General features: G+C 40.2%; 1 protein-coding gene across 1 annotated transcript; it reads left to right on the top strand.

Annotated features, from left to right (window-relative positions):
• The first annotated feature begins 3933 nt into the window (after nt 1-3933).
• Nucleotides 3934-20777, top strand: LOC310914399 (UPF0547 protein C16orf87). The gene is made up of 4 exons (XM_083870509.1): nt 3934-4087; nt 8081-8177; nt 10246-10428; nt 15908-20777. Exons 1-4 carry the CDS (start codon nt 4022-4024, stop codon nt 16024-16026), a joined length of 465 nt encoding a protein of 154 aa, XP_083726635.1. The 5' UTR covers nt 3934-4021; the 3' UTR covers nt 16027-20777.
• The last annotated feature ends 1271 nt before the right edge of the window (nt 20778-22048 follow it).

Below are 22048 nucleotides of genomic sequence, written 5' to 3'. Positions count from 1 at the left end.
AACTTGCAGTGTTGAGGCAAAGTTGTTCCTAAATGAATGTGCAAATTATATGAACACAAGTTTCAGACAAACCAGACATTGAAGGTGGACAGTGCTGCTTACCAAGGTTCTTTGATCTCCATGTTGCATTCCACCTTTAGTCATAAAGACACAGGCTGCTTTGCTTGCAGTTATGAGAAGTGAAAATAATGAATTTCACTTTGATGGTGCCGAGCTGGAGATACAGAACAGCAGCAAATGCATAAATACAGAGAAAGGTAGATGGAGACCTGAAGAAATAAGGGTGATAAACAATCTAACAGCTACTCTCATATGTTTCCATTCTGACAGACCTTCAACAAGCTGCTTTGCCATGAATAGTTGCATGTTTTAAACCCCATGATTACAATAATGACATGTGGTAACTGAGCATTCATTCTGCTGCTGCTGTTTCATTGAAATAAAGACCCTGGATAGAAAACTGCTCACAATAGCTTAAAATGCCAAAGTGTTTTTAATGATATTTAGCAGTCTTTGAGCACACTAAGTAAATGGAAGCCACATTATGAAACTAGGTTTATTCAGACAAAAAGAGCAAGGTTTTCTGTATTCTGTATTGTTCAAGTAAGGAGGATGTTTTTTTCCTGTGGACTACTGCTCATGGTAGCAGTTCAAAATATAAGGACCATCTTCAGAGAAATTACTGTTTCTGCTGTTCTTCAAACTGAACATAAAACTTTAGGATTTGGTGCAAAGCTTAATGCAGTCCACTGCAAAAGTACCAGTTAAGTGACTTCATATCTTAATGTTTAACAACTCTCATTATCTCATAATAAAGCAAAAACAAACAAACAAAAGCCCAACCTCCTACCCAAGACCCAAACTCAGATGGAGCGTGTAAAGTTATCTATTGAATTCTCTTCATAAGAACTAATTGAAAAGATGCTCTATTAAAATAATGTAAGCTTTTGGTGAAACTATATTAATTAGTAGAAACTGAACTGTTCTGAACACCATGTGGATTTTAAAAAAGTTTCCCACAAAAAAGGCCTGATATGTGAGAATAAAATGTTGGAAGCCTTTTTTTAGGGAACGATAGGTGCTTCTGCTATTAAATAGTTTAAATTATTCATATTTTAAGAAAAGCTTCTTTTTAAAATCTGAGGCTGTGGCCTTCTTTTCTCAGGCAAGCTTTAATGTGCTCAGCTGAGCTGGAGGCAGGAGCCAGCCTAAGCCTGGGCTTCCTGAAACCAAGAGGCATCAATGCTTAACAAGACTGTGAATTAGAAAATGCTTTGTAATCAGGAAACACCCAATATTTACCTGTACTTGGAGAACAAAGGCAATATTTGTGCCACTTAAATGTTGGTCTTGCCCAAATTCAGTAATGGGATCTCAAAGGACTTGTTAGGCATAACTTTGATTCCCTATGAAAGGACTCAGAGGGGACTCAGATTACACCTGCCTGGAAATCTACTGGTGAGAGCACAGTAACATTATTAAGTACTGCAAACTATTGTTTTTATCAAAATCACCAAAATCAGAATAATAAAATAGGGTTGAAGCTTGTCTGTATAATCACTGTATTTTTTATACAGTACTTTCTTCTTGCCAGTTGAAAACTGTCACGTAACAATATTATTCATTCAGTAACATTCAATACTTTCATGGTAACATTGCAAATATTATCATCTAGCTCTTCCTATTATTTGTAATTTTGCTCTCATGCATCCTAATCTTATATTTTAGATAAAATTTAAGAATTCTCTAGATAGTACTTTGGCCATGGAAAGAATAATACCCCTGCTGACTGTAGCTGACTAATTAGGAAGTTGTTACTTAACCAGGATGTGTTTTTTAACCTTTTTGACACAAGGTTGTACAGCAGTTCAGGAATTTAATTTCTCAATTTTGTCAACACGTTGGGACTAACAGAGCCCCGGGCTGTCAGCTCTCACAAGGACAGCAGGATGCTTCCAAATTGCCTGGAGGGCTGAGCAGAAATACACTCAAGAGTGCTTCTCTCTCTCCCTCCAAGGTGGATTAGATGTGTGAATTGTTCCTACTTTGGAATTTTTGTTTCCTTGTAAAATTATAGTTGCACACCAAAATACTGCCGTGGGCAGGCAGTTGATCTGTCAGGCCATGGAAACACCTCAGGCCATTCAGCTCAGCTGGAGCCTGTGGTGACAACAGCAAAGAAAAGAAGACATCAGGCACTTACAAAGTCATATGTAGCTTTTCATAAGATAAAGTGCCTAATTTTCTTATTTTCTATTTTAAATTGGTGTAAACCATGTTTTAAGTGAGGCTTGGTATTGCAAAGTGTCTTGACTCTGTTAAGAGAGAAAATACCTGTACCCTTAAAATGGTATTTGTTGTTTTTATCTAAGTGCTGCATTAAACCTCTGAAATTATGTAAAAGAAATAGTCTTGGACTTTCAGAACTCAAACTAATGTGTTAAAAAAACTAGAACAACATGAAAAATACATGTCTGGTAAATCAATTTTCTAGTTAGCAACTATCTTGGTTGCATTCGGTAAGGAAAGCATTTTTGTTTTTATGGAGTAGTTGAACAGCTGTCCCTGACTGCTTTTTTTACTCTATAAAGAAAAGCAGGGTGTTGTCATAGATCTCTGTGAGATCTCTTGTATATTCATTAATTTATTTACTAGATACTGTTACTATACTCAGCAGAGCCCCCTGCTGTTATAAACCCTCCTCAAATACCTTTCTCTGTTTTGCTATTGTCTGGACCTTATCAATTAAGGAAAAAAAATTCAAAATCCAAATGCAAGCTCAAGGTTCTGCTTGCATGGATTTGTTCTGGATTCAGGAATGAAATCCAGGTGTTGTGCCTGTATAAACACATTTGCGTTTTGGCAGCAGTCACGGTTTATATGGAAAATAAACGTGTCTTGTCTTTGTGTATCTCTGGAGAAACACCTGTGCCAATGGACTGGTATGGGCTGGAAAAAAATATTCCAGGGAGAACAGGGAAACAAATCCACCCTCTGAGTCATAACTTAAATAGTGAGGAGGAAAGGAAAAGGGCACATGAGCCAGTGTGGTGACTGTGTACACAACCAAAAACCACCCCACGCCTGGGGAGCCCCGGTGCTCACAAGGACAGAGCAGGACGTTCTCCTGCCCTCTGTGGGAACCAGGCCCAAGGCAGAGACTCGTGGAAGAGGAAGAATAAAATCAACAGGTTGTGTTGGCACAGGAGAGGAAATTGCAAACGATGTTTGATTCTTTGTTCATCATATTATATTGGAGAGGGCTGGCGTGACCATCTGGAGGATACTCGCTGGGACATAAATGAAATTTATGTGTCAGAAATCCAGGCCCTGCTGAGACAGCTGTTCCTGTTGCTCTGGTCCTGGTCCTGATAGTGGTCTGGCGGTAGCACACTGTTATCTGAGGACATTGTACTCGAAAACACGCCATTTGTGAGCGTAACCCCACTTAGAGGCACGGCCAGACAAACTGCTCTTGGTTTGCCAGGCTCCTAAATGCACCAATGCAGCAGGCGATAGATAAACATCCCCCTCTGCTGCAGTCTTGTCTTTTTCTGAATTGAGATGGGGACCAGAGAAATGGTGTTGGGTGCTTCAATGAGGGAGTCAGGCGCCCTCGTTCCCGCTCCCCTCAGCGCTCCCGCTCCCCTCATGAGGAGCCCCCGCTCCCTCTAGTCCCCGGGCCGTTCCCAGCGCGGCCGCCAGGGGGCTCCGAGCGCCGCCCGCTCGCAGCCAATCCGGTGGCGCGGGCGGGGCCGGCCGCTCGCGCGCGCTGGGGGGTGGGCGGGGCTTGTCCTCCGTCGGGGGCGCGCGCGGGGCCCTTCCCGCCACCGCCTCCTGTGGCCGCCTCCTCCCGCCCCTCCCGCCTCCTCCCGCTCCTCCGGCCGCCTTCTCCTCCGGCCGCCTCCTTTCTCCACCTCCTCCTCTCTCCACCCTCCTTCCTCCCGCTCCTCCCGCCGGCTCCTCCCGGGGCGGGCGCTCCGGCCGCGGCCGTGTCAGCCCAGCCACGGCAGCAGCGAGCATGTCCTCCAGTAGGGCCAAGAAAGTGAAGATGGCCACCAAGTCCTGCCCCGAGTGCGACCAGCAGGTGAGCGGCTGCCGGCGGAGCGCCGGGCTGTGGAGGGCGGAGCGGCTCCGTGCGGGTGTCGGTCGGTGTTTTGTGTGAACTAAATGGTTTGTTGCCTTTGCGGCTTCTGCAGGGAATGTGGGTAGCGGAGTGGTTGTATTGTGCTGAGGGGTTTCTGCGCGGCTGCAGAGCCTCTTGTTTATGTGCCGGTGCTGTTTGGCAGCTGTGTGATCTGTTAAAAATACAATGAACGGGGTGATTTATATAATGCAGTTCGCCCTTTGGGTGACTGATGTGCCCAGGGCTGTGCGGGAGAGATCTCAGAGGTGTTATTTTCTCCTGGGGCGGTTGAGAAGCGGCGAAATCCAGACCTTTGGTGCAATTTCTGCCCGAGGTGCCCGTGTGAGCCCGTGTGGGTGTCCCCCTGCGGGTCCCCGTGTGCACAAAATGGAGCTGCTCACACTCCTCACACACTCCTCACACACTGCCGTGTCAGGAGCTCCTCTCCGTTCACTGGGAGCGATGTGAGTGTTAAAAGCGGGCGGGTTTGTTCCAGCGGGGCTCCGAACAATGGCCCGGCGCTGCCCTGGGGCTCGGCCGAGGACAGCGCCTGTCACAGGCACTGCTGGGGACACCGGGGCTCTGATGTGACCCTGGAGAGTCACCCCCAGTCACTGCTTTAGCCATGCTTACAAAAAAAAAAAAATTTTTTTTAAAAAAATTATATATATATATATAAAGCAGTGACCCCTAGTCGCTGCTTTAGCCACACTTACAAAAAATTATATATATTTATATAAATATATATTTATATATATAAATTTATATATATAAATATATATATTTTTTATATATTTATATATATAAATATATATAAAATTATAAATTTATAATTATTTATATATATTTATATATATAAATATATATTTATATATATAAATATATATGTTTTATATATAAAGCAGTAACCCCTAGTCACTGCTTTAGCCACACTTACAAAAAAACCCCTATATATTTAGATATATATATTTATATATATGAAGCAGTGACCCCTAGTCACTGCTTTAGCCACACTTACAAAAAAAAAAAAACATATATATATATAGCCTCTTGTAGTTTTTCTCTACTTGCATAGCTTTAAAGAGAAATCTCTTTTTTTTTTTTTTTTGTTCTGACTTGCATAGTTTTTTGCAGTATTCCTACTCATCCTGGCACGGCTGGCTGGGAGTGCTGAGCTGTGTGTGGGCGTCGTTTCATGTTTTAACCAACAGATCGACCGCTGCAAATGCACGTTAAGCACGTCACTGAAATACTATTTCTGAGAAAGAAATCGAGTGCCAAGTTCTGGTTATTCGGTTGGTGAAAGGAGAAACGAAAGCGAGGGATAAGTCATAGATGAGAGTGGTGGTGTTTTTGTTTGTTTTGGCTTTTTAAAATAAATGTAGTGAATGTCAAGCTACCAACAATAGGCAAGTAAGCAAACGTAGGCTTTTTCAGCTGACGTGAAAACTGTCACTTTGTTCTGCACTTACATGCATATCATGTGTTTTAGTTTTTGTCAGTGTAGATTTTCTGTTAGCAACTCCTCTGTGGCTTCCCTGGATTTTATGTGCTTATATGTCCTGCCCCTGCACACATTGCTCATAGGACTTTGTTTTCCACTGCCAAATATTTGAGAGGGAGCAAGGAACTAAGGCCTACAGTACAGGTCAACCCTTTGCAGAGTTTGAGGAAACTCTCATATAATTCTTAACTGACTGTGTCGTGTACTGGTGTTTCCTAAATTCTTCCATAAGCAAAGGCTTAGCATTTTTTTCTGATTTTTTCAGTAGAAGTGGCATGCACGGAAATATTTACACAGCCACAGTTATTGGAGTGAGATATTGAGTAACACTTCTTTGACTTCAAAACATTTTTCTGTTGTAATTTAGATAATGTATCATATTTCAGTATTTTCACAATCAAAGCACAGCTCCATTAAACTAGGGAGCTTGAAGTGCTTGCAGTCAATCTGAGGAAATAATTATCACTTCTTAATTTAGCATCAGGTAAAATGTCTTGTATGAGAAAATTTCCTTTTTGTAGGAAAATGTTAAAACCGTGTGAAATAGTGTTTAGGACTCTGTTGCCTTAATTATGTTGCGAGATGTTGTCAGTTTGGGTCTTCAAAGGATAACTGATGGGTTTCAGTGATAAACCCCTTCCCCCAGGCCCCCCACCCTCAAATGGTGCACACCCCTACGAGCAAAACCTGTAACACGAGAACAGTATTGTTCTGTTAAACACAGCTGAGTTCGTTGAAAAATACTGACTCTGTTCCAATCCCCTTGGGTGGCTTTGCCAAAGTGGTGGTTTTTTTTTTTTTTTTTTTTTTTTGTTTTTTTTTTTGTTTTTTTTTTTGTTTTTTGTTTTTTGTTTTTTGTTTTTTTAAGGCCAAGCCTGGAAAGGTAATTATTGGAGAGACCCAAGTATTCAGGAATGGATTTAACCATGGGACTCTTTATCACCTTTAAAACAGACACAAATTTTCTGAGATAGTGGGGCTTTAGTACTGTTACATGGATATAGGAACAGGGAGACAAGTGTGCACACAAGTTTGCTAAATTCTGACCTTTAAAGTTCAGTAAACCTCTATTGGAGTTGGTTTTGGTATGTCAGTGTCTCCAGAAAAGGACTTAAAATTTCTAGTTCTGCAAAACCTGTATCAAAAAGTCTATCTGTAAGCTTTTTGTGGGGTGAAGTGCAGTTCAGACGTGCTACAGAAAGCAAAATAATTTGTTTATTCTGAGTAGCAGTGAAGTTCCCCTTTACAAATTCACGTACTTATTTGGTAGAGGTTTTTGAGTCAGCAGGACTTTGGAACTTGGTTCTTCTCCATGTCTGGTTAAATTGAGGAGACAGTTGTGGTTCTGTGCTCCTGTGTGTTTCAGTGGACAGTGGCAGACTTGTGGTGACCTGTCTTAAAGAATTACATTTGAGAAATTACCTCCTGCCTTTTTCCCCCCACTATCATGCTTCAGCATGACTCCACTTTAATGTGTGCTATTTAATCTCTTCCAGATCTCTGCCTAAACTTGCTTTGATTTGTGTTTTCAGTCTCAAACCTAATCAAAGCAACATGGTGTATTCCTCACTGCTCTAAAAGATCTCAAAAGATCTTGGCACTGAGGTAATGAATTTTGTGATTTGTCAGTGTTGCTTTTTAAAAAATGCTGGGAGTGGATTTTAGTTATTTTTCATATTAAGTGTAGCATTTCTTGTTTTACATTGTTATTTTCTGGGGGAGCATAGTGCTGCTGTCTGCTTAGCTGATCAGAGGCACTGTATTCTCTCAAACTCCTGGGCCTGCAGTCAGTTCTTGCCTGGCTGGGCTGGGTTATTTGCATTTTGAATTAACGAGGTCCTTCTGTACCCACCCGGCCTTGTCTGCAGCGCTGGAGCAGAGTGTGTTACAAATGCATCTGTTTTGCTTCAGGCTCTATTGTGCCTCTAAAGCTGCTCCTCTCTAAAGGAGCTGCTTTCAAATGCTGCTGAAAGTGGATGCATTCACAATGCACTGACGGTTTTAACTCATAATTATTATTTTTTTTTACAAGTAGAGGAAGCAAAACTGGAAATGTCTGACTGATGTGACTGCTGATATTTGAGAGCTCTGAAGAGAAATTGTAATTCTATTTTAATTCAGCCTTCCTTTAATGCTTTCTACTTTCCCCCACCCCCTTCCTGTCAGTCTGGGGAAAAGTAGTGCAAAGCAATCACAACAGCTGTACATTTCAAGCCTGATTTTTAGCAACTGCATAAAGAAAAGGCTTGGTGAGTGATTTACAGCAGAATCTGGTTTTATTATGTTTAAATACAGTGATAGGACCTAGTTTGCAGTACAGACTGAGTTTGAAGAATTATCTCTGAGGACAAAATGTGAGTTACTAAGTGTGTTTTTTTTTTTTTCTTCATAGGACAGGAGTTTTGTCATAATATAAAAATATCTGAAAAATTTGTCTTTTGTTTTCCCAGGTTCCTGTTGCATGTAAATCATGTCCCTGTGGCTACATATTTATCAGTCGAAAACTCTTGCATGCTAAACGTGCTGAGAGATCACCACCCATCACAGGTAATACTTACAGAGGGGGGAGAAGGGAGCAACAGTTCTTTCCCCTTATTTCCTGGAGGCAAAGATAGTGTTTTACTTCCCTGTGTAACTTAACTGTTGTCAGTTCACTTTCCCTTGAATTTGTGCATGAGAGATTTCAAATATGTCAATTTTTCTTGAATTTTGGGGAGAGGAGGGAAGCTGGTGTTTCCAGTCTTCCTTTGCACTCGTGATGTTGGCATTTATTCTGTGTATGTTCTAGCTGCACACATTGACGGTTATGCAAAATAACCCCTTCCAGAATGCTTTGTGTTAATCCTTTGTGTTTTGAAGCTAAATGCATAGAGGTCCCAAAAGGATCTGATTTCAGAGCCCGTGCTGATTGAAGCTGGGTTTTCTGAAAATAAAAAGTTGGTCATAATATTTAATCTAAAACTGGGTGGATCTTGCTTCTCTCTCCATGATTAAATTAAATAGTGCTTTTTTTGTGCCTAACTTGTGTGTCTTTTGTTGATGGACACAGTAAGAAGTCAGTTGAATGTGCTTTCTGGCATGAATAGCATTCCCCTTGTATTCATTTCTATCACTTCCTCCAGTAGTAGGAATTAATCAGAAAAAGAGCTTGACAGCGAAGATATATATTAAAAAAACTGAAACCCAACAAATATCTGATCTATAATATCTACTTTTTAAAATGATCTGCCAGATCTACGAAATGGAAGTCAGCTACTTGATGTTTTGTATCTGTGTTTTGAAGGATAGCTGTAGATTACAACTTGTAGGAATTAGGTGACATTATGGTGACAACTGAATGTTGAAGGTGGAGGAGGTTAAGAAATGTCTGTGGAAGATTAGAAGTGTTGGTCAATTTTCTTTCCTCTTCCCTCTTTTTTTTTTGATAAAGTAGTTACCAAATGAAGCTAATGACCATAATCAGGTTGTATAATTCAGCTTTGTACAGAGGAAATGCACCAGGGGAGGCAAAATGAATATATGCTGGGGGCCATCCTGCTGGAAAGCAGCTCTGGAGAGTGCTTTCTACTGGCAGTGTGACCAAACACTGGCAAAGGTTGTCCAAGAGGTTGTGGAATCTCCATCCTTGGAGGTACTCAGAAGCCTTCTGGGCATGGTCCTGGGCAGCTGGCTCTTGGTGGCCCTGTGGGTCTGAGGAGGTTCCCCTGCTCCCTCACCTTGGCTGGGACACTGAAATAGAGGTTCTGTCTCAGCATCAGTGAGTGGACTCTGCTGTCCAGCTTGTTCCCTGGGGCAGCTGCAGCCAAAGGAAAAAAGTTCCCCAGAGAGATACAGCAGGAGACTGTGTGAGTCTGTATTGTGCTCCTAAGGTAACCACAACATCTTTTAGAAATGTTCCAGTATTTTCAGCAGTGCAGCTACTGTAGGGTGGTGCTGCAGCCTTACAATGCAGCTAATCCACGAGTGTGCTGTGCTGACTGTACTGTATTTGGTACCCAAGCTCATTAATTCATACTTAACTTCCAGATAGAACTCATGTAAATACTCCTTTCTTTAGTGACTCATTTAGGAAAACAATACACCTGTTCAGCAGTGAGCATGAGGAGGCCTTGTCCCAGGTTGGATGTGGTGGGACATGTACACTTTGTTTTGTGGCATTTACTGACAGCACTGTTGACTCAGCATTCAGAAATCATTGTCTGAGCAGCTGCAATGATTTCATTGGTAGTGTCATAAGAAGCTCAAGTGCTGTGGTTTTTGCTGCATGATAAACTTTTTCTCGTGGAACAGTTACAGTGGGGTGTCTTAAAGGCTGTGGTGTGTGCAGTTTGTGACACCATCTTATTTGGGAAACAGCTTCTTGTGTACCAGCAAACATCTCATGCTACAAAATGCTTTTGAAGTAATTAAAGGTTTGATCTTTGGAACCAAGAAGTGAAGTGTCCTCCTGGGTTTGGCACCTTAATTTCTGGATGGATATCATGCAGATGCAATTGTTCTGTAAAAGGTATAGGTTTAAAGGAAAAGGTTGATAGGGTGGGGTCAGCATTAAGAGTAAATTAAAAACAAAGGTGAAAACAGCCCTGGATCATGCCATGTCTGTTCATTTGCACAGAAAACAAGAGTGAGGCCAAAAGGAGGCGGACAGAGAGAGTTAAGCGAGAGAAGATAAATTCTGCAGTAAATAAAGACCTAGAAAACAGAAAAAGGTCCAGGTCTAACAGCCACTCAGATCACAGCAGACGAGGAAGAGGAAGACCTAAGAGTGCCTCAGCAAAAAAGCACGAGGAAGAAAGAGGTATGAGAGCTGGAGAAATCTGTTTGTTGGATTTTCTATTTGTATCTTTTTTTAATCAGTAAACCTTTATACTATTCAAACCATTTAACTAGACTAGTTCAGCCACTACCTGATACCTTAATGTGGGGAAGGGACTGATTTGCATGTGCAGAAACCTCTGGTTTTATGTTTCAGTGTCTGATGAAACTAACTGCAAAGATCTAAATCTGTATTTTTAGCCACTGTATCAAGTTTCAACGTGTAAATTGAAAGCCATTGGACCAAAGTGTTAAGTAGGATTTTATTTTGGTTTTTTTTCTTTTTTTTTTTTTTTTTTTTTTTTTTTTTTTTTGAAGTGCTGCTGCTCTGTGTTACAAGGACAAACCATATAATGATATCTCTAGTCAGAGAAGGGATTAGGATGACTGGATTACTTAAAAAAGTTTCTTGAAACCTTTTGAATGGCCAAAGTGAAAAGGGCATCTTGAAACACTACCATGACCTGAATTTTGGTCCCGTGTTTCTGGAGGAAAGAATGCCTCCTTGCCTGTTAAGGTTCCTTGGTGCCCTGCTGTTTTTAGTCATTATACAGTAAAGAGGCTGTTACATAGCTAGAGTAATTCTAGAACCCCTCAAGAATGTAACTGTCACTTAGGTTTCCTCTTGTTTTAAGAGCCTATTGACACTGCATTTGCTGTGTTTTTGGAGATAGTAATTTTAGACCTGAATTATGAATCCAAAACTTAGCATGGGCTTCAGAAGGGTGGAAGGCAGATAAAAGGGGAATAACAAGACTTCATACAAATATTCAGCAGATACTGTTCCTAAAACTCCTGAAGTATTGAAGTATTTTATGTGGCATTACTCAGACATGCAATTATTTCTACCTTTCCACCTTAACAACAACAACAAAAAGTTAATCCATGTTGAAAATTCCTTTAATTTCTGACTTCCCCAAACCAATTTTGATATCTCTGCTGTTTAATATAAATCTATTTCTTAATGTTTCTTTCATGTAAAAACCAAGTATAAATTTAGATGTGTTGGGGTTTTTTTAGTGCTTTCAGTGTGGGAAGAGAAGGTGAAATTTCATTTGTGCTTATTTTCCAGATGGCAATTGTTTTACTATAATAGACATGCACTTTGTAGTATCTAATCTCTTCACTATTACATATGACTTACTGATGTGTGTAGCTTCCCTATTTGTTACTGACCCAAGCTGGACTTTGTCTGGTAGCTTTAGAATCCTTTTTAGACATCTAACTGCCAGTCTAGTTCACAGACAGCCTTGGGTTTTAAATTCCAGCAAGCTGCTTAGGTTGCCCTGTAAAAGTGAGTCTTCTTTTCTTTCCCTTGAAAAAGAGGAAAGCAACCAAAGGAAAAGATCCATTTTCTTAAGACATATTTTATAGTTTCCAAAAAGCAAGAATTTGACAGCAAGAGGGATATTTAGAGAACATGTTTTCCTGTCCAAAACCAGGCTGAATGTCACTAACCTCTTGCTGCAAAATCTGAATCTGCAGTGCTTTGAGGTGGAAGACCAGAGATTTGGATGTAGTGGGATCTTTGCATAAGAGTGTGTGTGGTGTGCCTTTTCTTGGTGTTTTCTTCAAGTTGAATCTTACTTGATAAGATTGCCTTCATCTTCTGGTGTTGTTTTTACCATCCCATTCCCTTGATCTTGTCATGGCTGTTTCTTCCTCAGCCTCTCGTGCAGGGATTTGCCTCACATCTATTTGTCATTGTTTTTACCCCAGTGCAACTCATCTTATTGCTCAGGAGTGAGTAGGCTTAGAATATTTTCTTACTTCTGATTATGTCAGACTGCAGTGTGTAGACCACTGTGATGATTATCAGGCAGATTAAAAAAAATTATATATAAGGCTGCCATAGTTACAAATTCAGCTGGGAACTCATCCTTTTGTAAGTAATTACTAAAACAAATTAATGTTGACCTCTCCCTTTTCAAGTTGTTTCAAAATTGAAACTACCATGTGTGGAGTAATTAGCAGGAATTTTAGAAAATTTTATTCCTTTACCATATCTGCTGCTTGATAGTGTTGTTTGTGTATATTAAGCAACTGTAATTCTACCACAGTTAAGGTGATTTTTATGTGAGTGATTGCTAGTCCTTGTGGCAGTCTGTGCATGTTGAAAGTCAGCTCTGGAGTGCAAGATGTCAGTATCTTATTTCCTTGCCTGTTACGTGTCTCGAGGATATTTTGGGTATGTGCTACTTGCCACTAGAGGTTGTGCTTTTGCCCCAAAGACTTGAAAAGAAGCCACTGCTTGCATGGGTGTTTAAACATTTGGTTCCTAATGCATTTGTAGATGGAAAAACGGTCAGACAGAAAACACCTCGATTGTATTAACATGGAAGAACAGATTATCTGTACATTTGAAGATCAGCCAGCTGTGAAAATTTCCTTCCTAAAGACCCCGATGACATCTGTAGCTTTGTTTCCTTGCTTGTCATGCAATTCCATACACAGTGTGCTTGTTCCCAGTTATGTCTGTGCCTGTGACTGGTTCTTTTGTGTCCTTCGTGACTGGCTCACATTAGAGCAAAGAGCTGCAGCAATTAAGAAGAATAGAATAAGCAAAAAGGCTTTTTAAAACAAGCTATTTTTTCCTACAGATTTAGCAAGAAGGAATGGAGGGGGAGGAAAGAGGAAGCAGATGTAGATTGAGGGGATATGGCTGTACTGGGACCCAGAAAATTATCCTGTCACGTGTTTCAGAGCCCTGTGAGATGACCCTGGAAAATAGGAACTTGTCCCTGCAGCCTTGGCTTGTCAAAATTGTCATTTAATTTCTTTGTCAGATGTACTACAATGGATTTTGAAAATACAAACACTCCAGAATAATTTGACTCTGATTTTGTTGCAGAGGTGTGTTCTTTGTTTCGCTGTGTGGGGCTGTGACACACATGTAGACTGGTTCCCAGGTTGCTTTGTTATCTGGGTAATAACCCTGATTGTATTAAAGCAAACAAAAACCCTGACATACTGGAGGAAGTGGTATTGCTTATTTTCTGAAAGAGGTGACCAGCAAATAAGTGTCAGTAGGAGTAGCAGAATGGCTAAAGCAGACTTGTTACTGAGCAAGCCAAATCTTCATAAAGGTGTATACATACATTTCAGTATCCTGATAAAATTCAAGCTGAATACATCTTCTTGATGCAAGTTGTCTTTTCTCAGTATTTTCCAGCTGTATTACTCATGCATTTATTTGCCCAGTGTGCATATTTGAAGTAACTTGCTATCTTGAAAAATGAATCCATACAAAATTCATGAAGGGGGAGGTCCATATGTGATTTATACATAATGACTGTTTTAGGGGCTGCAGTGTAAGGGGATTGCAGGAGATCTGGGAATGCAGGAAGCGTCATCCAGAAAAGCTATTTTTGCCTAAATAGCCTCTTGGTTGTATAGCAAAGCCCTCTAGTTTTTTTATGTCTTACTGTCTTGTAGAAGCACAACACTATTTTTCTATTGCTCATAATAGAGAAATGAGTCAGAACTATCTCAGATAAGACTGAAGTGGAAAGTTTTCAGTGTGTGTGTGGAAGCTGTGCTATCCTAGGAGTAGTGTATGACAAAATGTCATGCAGGTGTGAGCTCTTCACTTGTTACTGATGAGAACTGCAGTTGTTCTGAGAGTGCATGAAGCTTGTACACCTGTGTTAATCCCTCATGCTCTTTGATATCAACATTTCAGTAAGCTGAAGTCTCAGAATGAGGCTGATCTGGGAGGACAAGGAGGAAGAGAAACTAAAAAGTCCATAATCTGTTAACAGCAACCAGGGTGTGGTGCAGGGGGAGTATTTTTAATTTTGCTGGGTGCTGATATGTTCAAATTGTGGCTGGATTCGTTTGGATCAGGAAGTATGAAACAAGGGGTGGAGCTTAGATATGAAAATAGAAAAGGTTAATGTGGAATAACCAGTGTGTGTAGTGTCTGTGCTTAGAACAACTCCCAGCATTGTTAATTTTTCAATGGTGAGAGGGAGGAAGTGGAGCAACCCAGAATGTACATACAGAAGCTGATTTGTCTTAAACTAGGGGATAGGACTGGCAGCAAAACTCATTCTCAAACTCAATACACTAGAGGATATTGCCTTGCTTAGCCAGGAAGTCAGCAAAAATCTGTTTTCTGCTGCTTCTATATCAGTATGACAGGAGAACGCAGTGGTAAAGGATTTTGGAGCTTTTCCCACTTAGTTGTGGAACACAAGCACTTGATTTCACACGGAAGGCAGTCTGCTGGGGTTCTCTCCACAGCTGTAACACAAATGTGATGCCAAATCTAAAACCATTGTGATGAGTGTGAGCCCATTGAAGGGTAACTGTGTGGGCAGGTGGAGACAGGAGATACTGGGATCTTTTCTCCTGATCATGCTTTGTTATTTTCCAGTGCTGCCTTTTCTTTGGCTTTCCCATGCTATATTAGGTGTCTTGGTGGAGCAGTTGCCGGAGTGTGGATGTGTGTGGGTGTGTGTTAGTGAGACAGAGGGGTCTCTCAGGTGAGCTTTGCCTTGTGATTGTAAGGGAGTCCAGGCTGCTGTGGAACCTGGATTAGAGGTGGAGTTGCACAGCTGAAAGCTCTGAATGTATTTCTCTCTTCCTTCTGTCTACAAGCCTGGTCTTTTGCTGACAAAACTGTTTCTTTGTTGGCTTTATTTTCTTAACAATTTGTGACAGCTACCTGTGTCTAGCTACACTGGGATAGAACTAGTCATGATCTGGAGGAGGCGGTATTTTTGAAACTGGTATATCTCAAATTGTATTATTTTATGAATTTTTATAGTGTAACATGGTTTATTTGAGCACTGCAGTATATGGAAACCTTTTGATGATTTCCTGTTATGTGTCTGTGGCATTGAACCAAGCTGACATCAGCACAGGGATCTCAGGGGCTTTTACTTGCTCAGTGAGGTGTTAGCATTGTTCTGCAGCTGGGAAAAGATGGAAAGTCTGCAGTGTAGAAAGTCCAGAAATGTGCATGATTATAAATTTGGAGCCTGACTTTATCCAAGACTCTTTGGCCTTTTGACATTGTCAGTAAACTCTTGGGTTTCTTTCATGTAGTTGTAAAGTAAGGGGGCAAATCTTGTGTCTAATAGGATATTGTAAAATAAGTTTGTTATTTCGGATGGGAGGTGGTTATATAAAAGAAGAAAAAACCCCAAACCACTAAAACCAAAAGAACATGAAGGAACACTTGAATACTTGTTTATCTTTGTGTTAACGACTCATTCTTCCTTCTTCATTAAAGAAGAAAAATTCAGTCATGCTTTTGGCTGACTCATTCTGTGGCTCTCCTAGCACCTTTGTGTGCCTCTATTACTTCCTCCTCTTTCTCACTCCCTCTGTGCATAGGAGTTAATTGTCTAACTGCAATTCCACTACTTCACATAAATTACTAATTTCTGTGTGACTTGCATTAACTTCGAATAATGGGAAAAGCTTCTAATAGTGACTTTTTTTTTCTCCTACAGAGAAACAAGAAAAAGAAGTTGACATGTATGCTAACCTTTCAGATGAAAAGGCCTTCGTATTTTCAGTGGCCTTGGCGGAAATAAACAGAAAAATTATCAATCAAAGACTTATTCTGTAACTTGTGAGCAGCACAATCTGATGCAGTTTTATGCAGGATGGCTAGCAGATTTCCAAGGTGCCATGGACTCTCGGAAAGTGTGTTGTCTGCACCAACAAGGACCATAGCATTTCCTGTTAAAATTCTACTCCTGGCTTTGGAAATTGAATTCTGTCTCTACAAGTCAGAAAGAAAGTGGTCACGAGATTGTGCTGTGAAAAATCAGAAAGCAGATATGTTTCATGCCTTGAAGACAAGTGCTAGACAAATGCACAGAGAGACTGCACCCATTCCAGAGCACTTCTTTTGAATTTGCTGCCAGAAATGCAATATTTTAAATATTTTCAGAAATAAATGATTTTCCTTTAAAATTATATATTTCAGATTTTTCAGCTATATTGCAGTTTATGTATGTACAGTTCACGTAACTTTTTAATAAATTGATATTCCAATATTTTATTGAACTGAGAATTAAGTACATTTGTGATACTCAGGGTGTGTTGGTTTTAATCCTCTTCTAAATCTGGTATTCATCCTAGGTATGACTTCAGTTTTACATTTTTTAATAGGCGTGATATAATTCTGGTAGGAAGCAAATTAAAGTGGTTTAATTTGGGAGGATTATTTTGTTAGACAACCTCATATTTTTAATGAATTATCTCTAGGAAATAATTTCTTGCTCCATAGAGTTATTTTTTAAAAACCATGTACTTTGGGGGTCAGACTCCTGAAATCTGAGAGCCAAGCACTTGTTTTGTGACAATTGTTTGCTGAGTATCTGCCTTGTCCAGATGGTAAGTTCTTGTCCTGTGCTCTTTCATGGCCCATTATTTACTGGAGAGGGAGAGAAGGAGAAATGTAGATCTGCAATTGGCAGAACCACTCCTGTGACTGGTATTTCCAAAACACAGGGATGTGGTAGTTCCTTTTACTCCCCGTGGCTTTTTTTATCTGTCTTTTAAAAGCATAATTCTTATTGGTATTGTGTTTGAATTGCTGACTGTAAATACCAAAGCAAAGTCTACCTGAGTGTGCAGAAATGAGCTGTTTTGGTAGAAACAGTTCTGGGTAAGACATTCAACAAAGTAGTCTTTCTTAAAGTGGTACAGTGCAATTTCAGCCAAAATTCTTCCTTTAGGAACTATATGAGGGCTTTATTTTACCAAGAAGAAACTCCAAAGCCTCAAGCTGTGTAAAATCCTGAAGGAGGAGATGTAAAGAGATAATTACATTCATAAAATCTGGTACACTGGGGTTTACCTTTCATTTGTGCTCTTGTAGAAGGGGGAATGCAACTAAATGTCTTTTTCTTCAGTATTACTGGTGCTTTTCAATATCACATTGAGGAACAAGAATTGCCTAATGAGATTCAGCTACAGAAGTGATCTCTGGGTGGAAGCCAAGATGTTTATTAATAAAGCAGGACTGTCAAATACCGGCTGTTTATTAGTTACTGATTAACTGAAGGAGCTGTGATAGCTTCAAGTTAAGCCACAAGGCACTGATCAAATGCAAACTGTGTAAGTAAAAGCAGGAAGCATGGAGAGTGATTTTTACTTCTTAACTCCTAAGGAATAATTTGCATCCTTATTAACACTGGATGAGAGAGATGGTGTGGAAATGTGCTTAAGCCACTAAAACACATTTGTCTTTATTCCAGTAAACGAGAAATTGCAAATACAAGACTGACTTCTCTGCATCATTAAACTTGTCCCTCCCAGAACTGTAGCCTGTCACAGATACCAGAATTAAGGACAGATGAGTCAAGGATAGAGAATATGTTTGCATGGTAAGTTGTAGAAGTCCCAATGACAAAAGGGAAGTTCTGGCTTAGGGGTATGATCAGGCTGGTGCTGCTTCTGTTGCTGGAATGAGAGGTGCTGTGTTAGGAAGGGACAGTGGGAGCTGCAGGGCAGTCCCTTTGGTGCTCTGACCTGCTTTCCTACAGGTTTCCATCTCTCTCTGCTCCTGCACATGGAATTAATTACTGTCACAGGATCGAAGTTAATGTTGTTGGATGTGACAAAACTGTAAGTTAATTTCTATATTTAGATTGGTGCCTTTTCACATCAGTACTTTTGAAAATCACATTGGTACCTCTCAGATGTGCAAGGCCAGTTTTTCTCCTTCATTGGTGGAGGCTCTCCTGAAGCAGAGGTTGAGTTCTATTTCTGTATTTCTTCTCTTTGTATTCCTCAGGTCCCTTCTGTCATGTCTTTCCCACATATCCTCATACTACTGTTCTTCTCCTGATGGCTTCCAGTTTATTTGAGAATGCTGTGATGGAAGCAGGTGGCCTTGAAAGCACCCTCAGGAGGGAGTGGGTCTTTGCCAGGAGATCTGGCAAAGCAAGAAACCTGATTTCTCTTCCCACTAACCAGAAACCGTCTTTCCTATACAGACAGGACATTTCAGCCTCTTCCAAAAGCCCTGGTAACTGTGGTGTGCCAAGACAGATTTCTTGGAACATATTCAGTAACTGAACTGCAAAGTGTGTGTTTTTGTACAAAATAGGCATCAACGTGATGGATCTCAAGAGCTCTTTCTTTTGTGTGTTAGAGATGATCCATGGGTGAAACACTGGCAAATCACTGTAGATTATAATTGTAAATTGTATTTGTTCCGGGTCTATGAAACTAAAATAAAGCCAGTGACAGCTGAATGATGAAAGAGTAAAATTCTATGTACTGCAGCTCTGACTTGCCTGGAAACTGCATAGTTTCTGAGAAGGAAGAATAAATATGGTAAGGCTTCAGGAAGTTGCTTACGTGAAGGGTTTTTTGTGACTCTAGTTTCAGTGTAAGATTTTAGGCTCTGCCTTTGACTGTCAGTGTGGTTCTGGCTGATTTCATTTGTTTCACTGCATTTTTTGCAGCCTGCAGTCTCACACAGAAAAACAGTCTTTGAGAAAAAGTGAATTAGGCTGCAGTTTTTTAATGAACAAAAGAAGGTAAAGTGAAACACTGCTGAACCTCTGTACATGTTGACTTGCCTGACTGGGTAAACTGTTGTGAACCAAATACTTTAGGATTGATTTGTAAACCACCTTTTAACAAGTTCTGCTTTCTGCCACTTCTTTTCCATTTTTTTTTCTCCAAAGATCTGTTCTTCCAGTGTTTACAGCTTTGTGTAATAGCATGTCTGACCATGGAGTGGGCTCAGAGTTCAAAATTTGGCCTGAGATTCCTCTGCATTTCCTCTGCTCTGCTCCTAGATGGCAGCCGAATTCTAAACAGCTCCCTGGTGTTCAGGCGTTCTCTCCAGGGAGACCAGGAAGAGGGAGGTGTTTTGTTTTCGGTGAAAGCAACCTAAAAGGTGATTTTTCTTTAGAACATCACTCCTACCTAACATGAGAAATTAACATCCTGCTAATGGGTTACTGGCTGTCTGCATTTAAACATTGCTTCATCAGTTCTTGAGGTATGAAGATTGGTGGAGTTGAATAATTTGTCAGGACCAGAGAATTCTGGACTTTAAATTGGCAATGAAATAGAAAATGGTTTGAGGAAACTCTTCACCTTCCCCGGAAGTCCACTGGAAGTCTTCTTTGGTCAAATATTACAAACATCTTTAATTGTCCAGTTATTTTTGTTCTGATACTCTTAGAGTTGATTAAAAGAAGTTGAAATTGGGACAAGGTATTTGGGAATACTTTGTGCAGATTATCATTGCCCTCTGGTTGGGCAGGATTAATTGAGAAAGATACTAAAAATGGCTTTGAATATCAGATCCCAAACAATGTCTTTAGGTTGGTTTTAACATAGTGCTTTTTGATTTTTTTTTCTTTTGTAACTTTTCTAGGTTTTGGGGTGTTCTTGAGTAGAACAGTGATCATGTAGGGTATTAGCAACTCTGTGTCTGTTCCTTGTATCTTGGCCTGCACTTGTATCTTGGTTGCAGTGGTGGCAGGACAGCTCTAATAAATAATAGAATAATTTTGTTTCCCCTTTTTAGGTTACCACTTTCAAAACAGGTTACAGAATTTTAAGTCTGGTTGTCCCAATGTTATAAATGATTAAGCAGATTTTTTGGTTGAGACGAAGATCAGTTTTTCTGCATTCTGGCAGATCAGACACTGTGATTTCCACAGATACTGTGAGTTCATAATGAACTAAAAATATCTGTGAATTGATGTACTAAAGTCTTTGGGGTTTTTTTTCCCTCCACTTACTCTAAAAGGATTTCTGGCACTGCCAGCTGTTGGTTGGGATGTGCCATCCAAGTAAGAGGAAAGGAATTGATTAGGCAGGAGGCAGTAAAAGTGGATAAATCTCTGTATTCCCTTTTTTCTGCAGAAGAAAACCTAAACTTGCTTTCATCAAAGTTGTTTAAAGTTTCAAGCCCAGAACATGGTTCACATGAATTATCTGGTGTCATCATGCAGCATTTCCCCAGGAAAAGGTCAGGTACCTCTTCATCCTCCCCTTACTCCCTCCCCTCTGCTGCTTTTTTTGGTGCTGTTCAACTTTATACATTAAACCTGAGCTGTGTTTTAGTTTGTTGCCTTTGGTTTTCTTCTGTGTGTTATTTCTCTCAATTATAACTTAGTAATTTTGTTAATAAGAGTTAAGAATTAAATACTATTTTTAATCCTGGACAGCATTGAAGACCATAAAATGCTGTTAAGAGCAGTGAGAGTTCCAGATACCAGGAGTGCAAATATTAATAGTCTGGCAGTTCACCAAGTTTCTGTGGTTTCTGTTTTGTCTTGGAACAACTTATGGATATTTAATGGAAAATATCATGCTAATAAAGAGAAATCTTCAGACTGAGGTCAGAGTTGCTTTATTTGGAGAAGTTGTGGAGCAAAACGTGTTTGTGTGTGTGGCCGTGTGAGCAGGTGTGATGAGAGGTTGGAGTGCTGGAGTTGGAGAATCTGCTGTGAAGGTGCTCTGGGCCCCAGCTCCTCGTTCTCAGCAACACCAGAGAAGTGTTTCAGGGTCAGTGAACTCCATGGAGTGACCCAAGAGGTGACCCAGGTGCTTTGGTTTTCAGTAAAATGAATAAATGATTTTGCTGGCACAGGAGTCTGCAGTGTACTTGAAAATAGTGTTTGTTGGTGGAGTTGACCTCTTTGGCAAATAAAAAATTCTGATGGGCTAAAGGACATTTTTAAGGAATGGCATAGAATTTACTAACAGCAATGTTCAGGGATCTTTAGGTCCAGACTTGTCAGAACCTGCCTAAGAGTGCAGTAGGTATGAAATCTCTCTGTGAAACCACACAGTGTCCTGGAGGGGTGCAGGTTTTGTTATACAGAGTCAGAGGAAAGGCATGAGTGTAAGAAACTCTGGAAAAGAATAGGTGGTTATTTTGCATGGTCCTCTCAGCTGGGGACTGTTAAAACTGTGAAACTTTGGTGTATAACCTCCAGTGAATCAAGTTAGAATAAGGCTCAATTTGTTTAAGTTCACTGAGGAACTGTGGACTGAGGCTTAAGGTAAAAGTGCCTTTTATTGTAGCTGTCTGGAACAATGGAGGATAGAGACTGTTTCCTGTCATCTTAGCAAACTAACAAAGATCTCTCTTCTTTAGGACAGAGCAGTTCCAAAAAAGGAAAAGTGGTGCAGTAAGTTAGGAAATGCTTAAGACAGAGATATATTGAGTCTTGGCCAAGAACTGATTCAGAGCCTCATCCTGAGGTACTTTTACCTCTGATTGTGTTGACAAACAAGAAACTAAATTAGAAACAATTTAAAAAAATGTGGTTTTTAGTTGCACAACTAGAATTCCCTACTGAGCTGTGTGGACAAATCTATCTTAAGATCATAAAATAAGCATTAGAATTTACTTTTAAGATTTTTTTACAATGGCAGGTCTTGACATCCAGTGAAAGGTTTTCAAAAAGGCACTATTAAAACAAACTTTTTATTTAGCTGAATGATCACAATTATTATTTCTAACACTTACAAAGAGGAATGTTTTGAAAATAGCACCTCAAAGCAGTGTATAATGAGCTGAGTGGAAATGAGCATGAAGCCTAATTTAGGTAAATACTAATAGCTGCATTCTGAAATACAGCCTGAGTGTTCTGATAGGGAAA

The sequence above is a fragment of the Zosterops lateralis genome, assembly GCF_965231275.1.
Source record: "Zosterops lateralis genome assembly, chromosome: 12".
Lineage (NCBI taxonomy): Eukaryota > Metazoa > Chordata > Aves > Passeriformes > Zosteropidae > Zosterops > Zosterops lateralis.
Note: the sequence above shows the minus strand (reverse complement) of the source record. Positions and strands in the feature narration are given on the sequence as shown.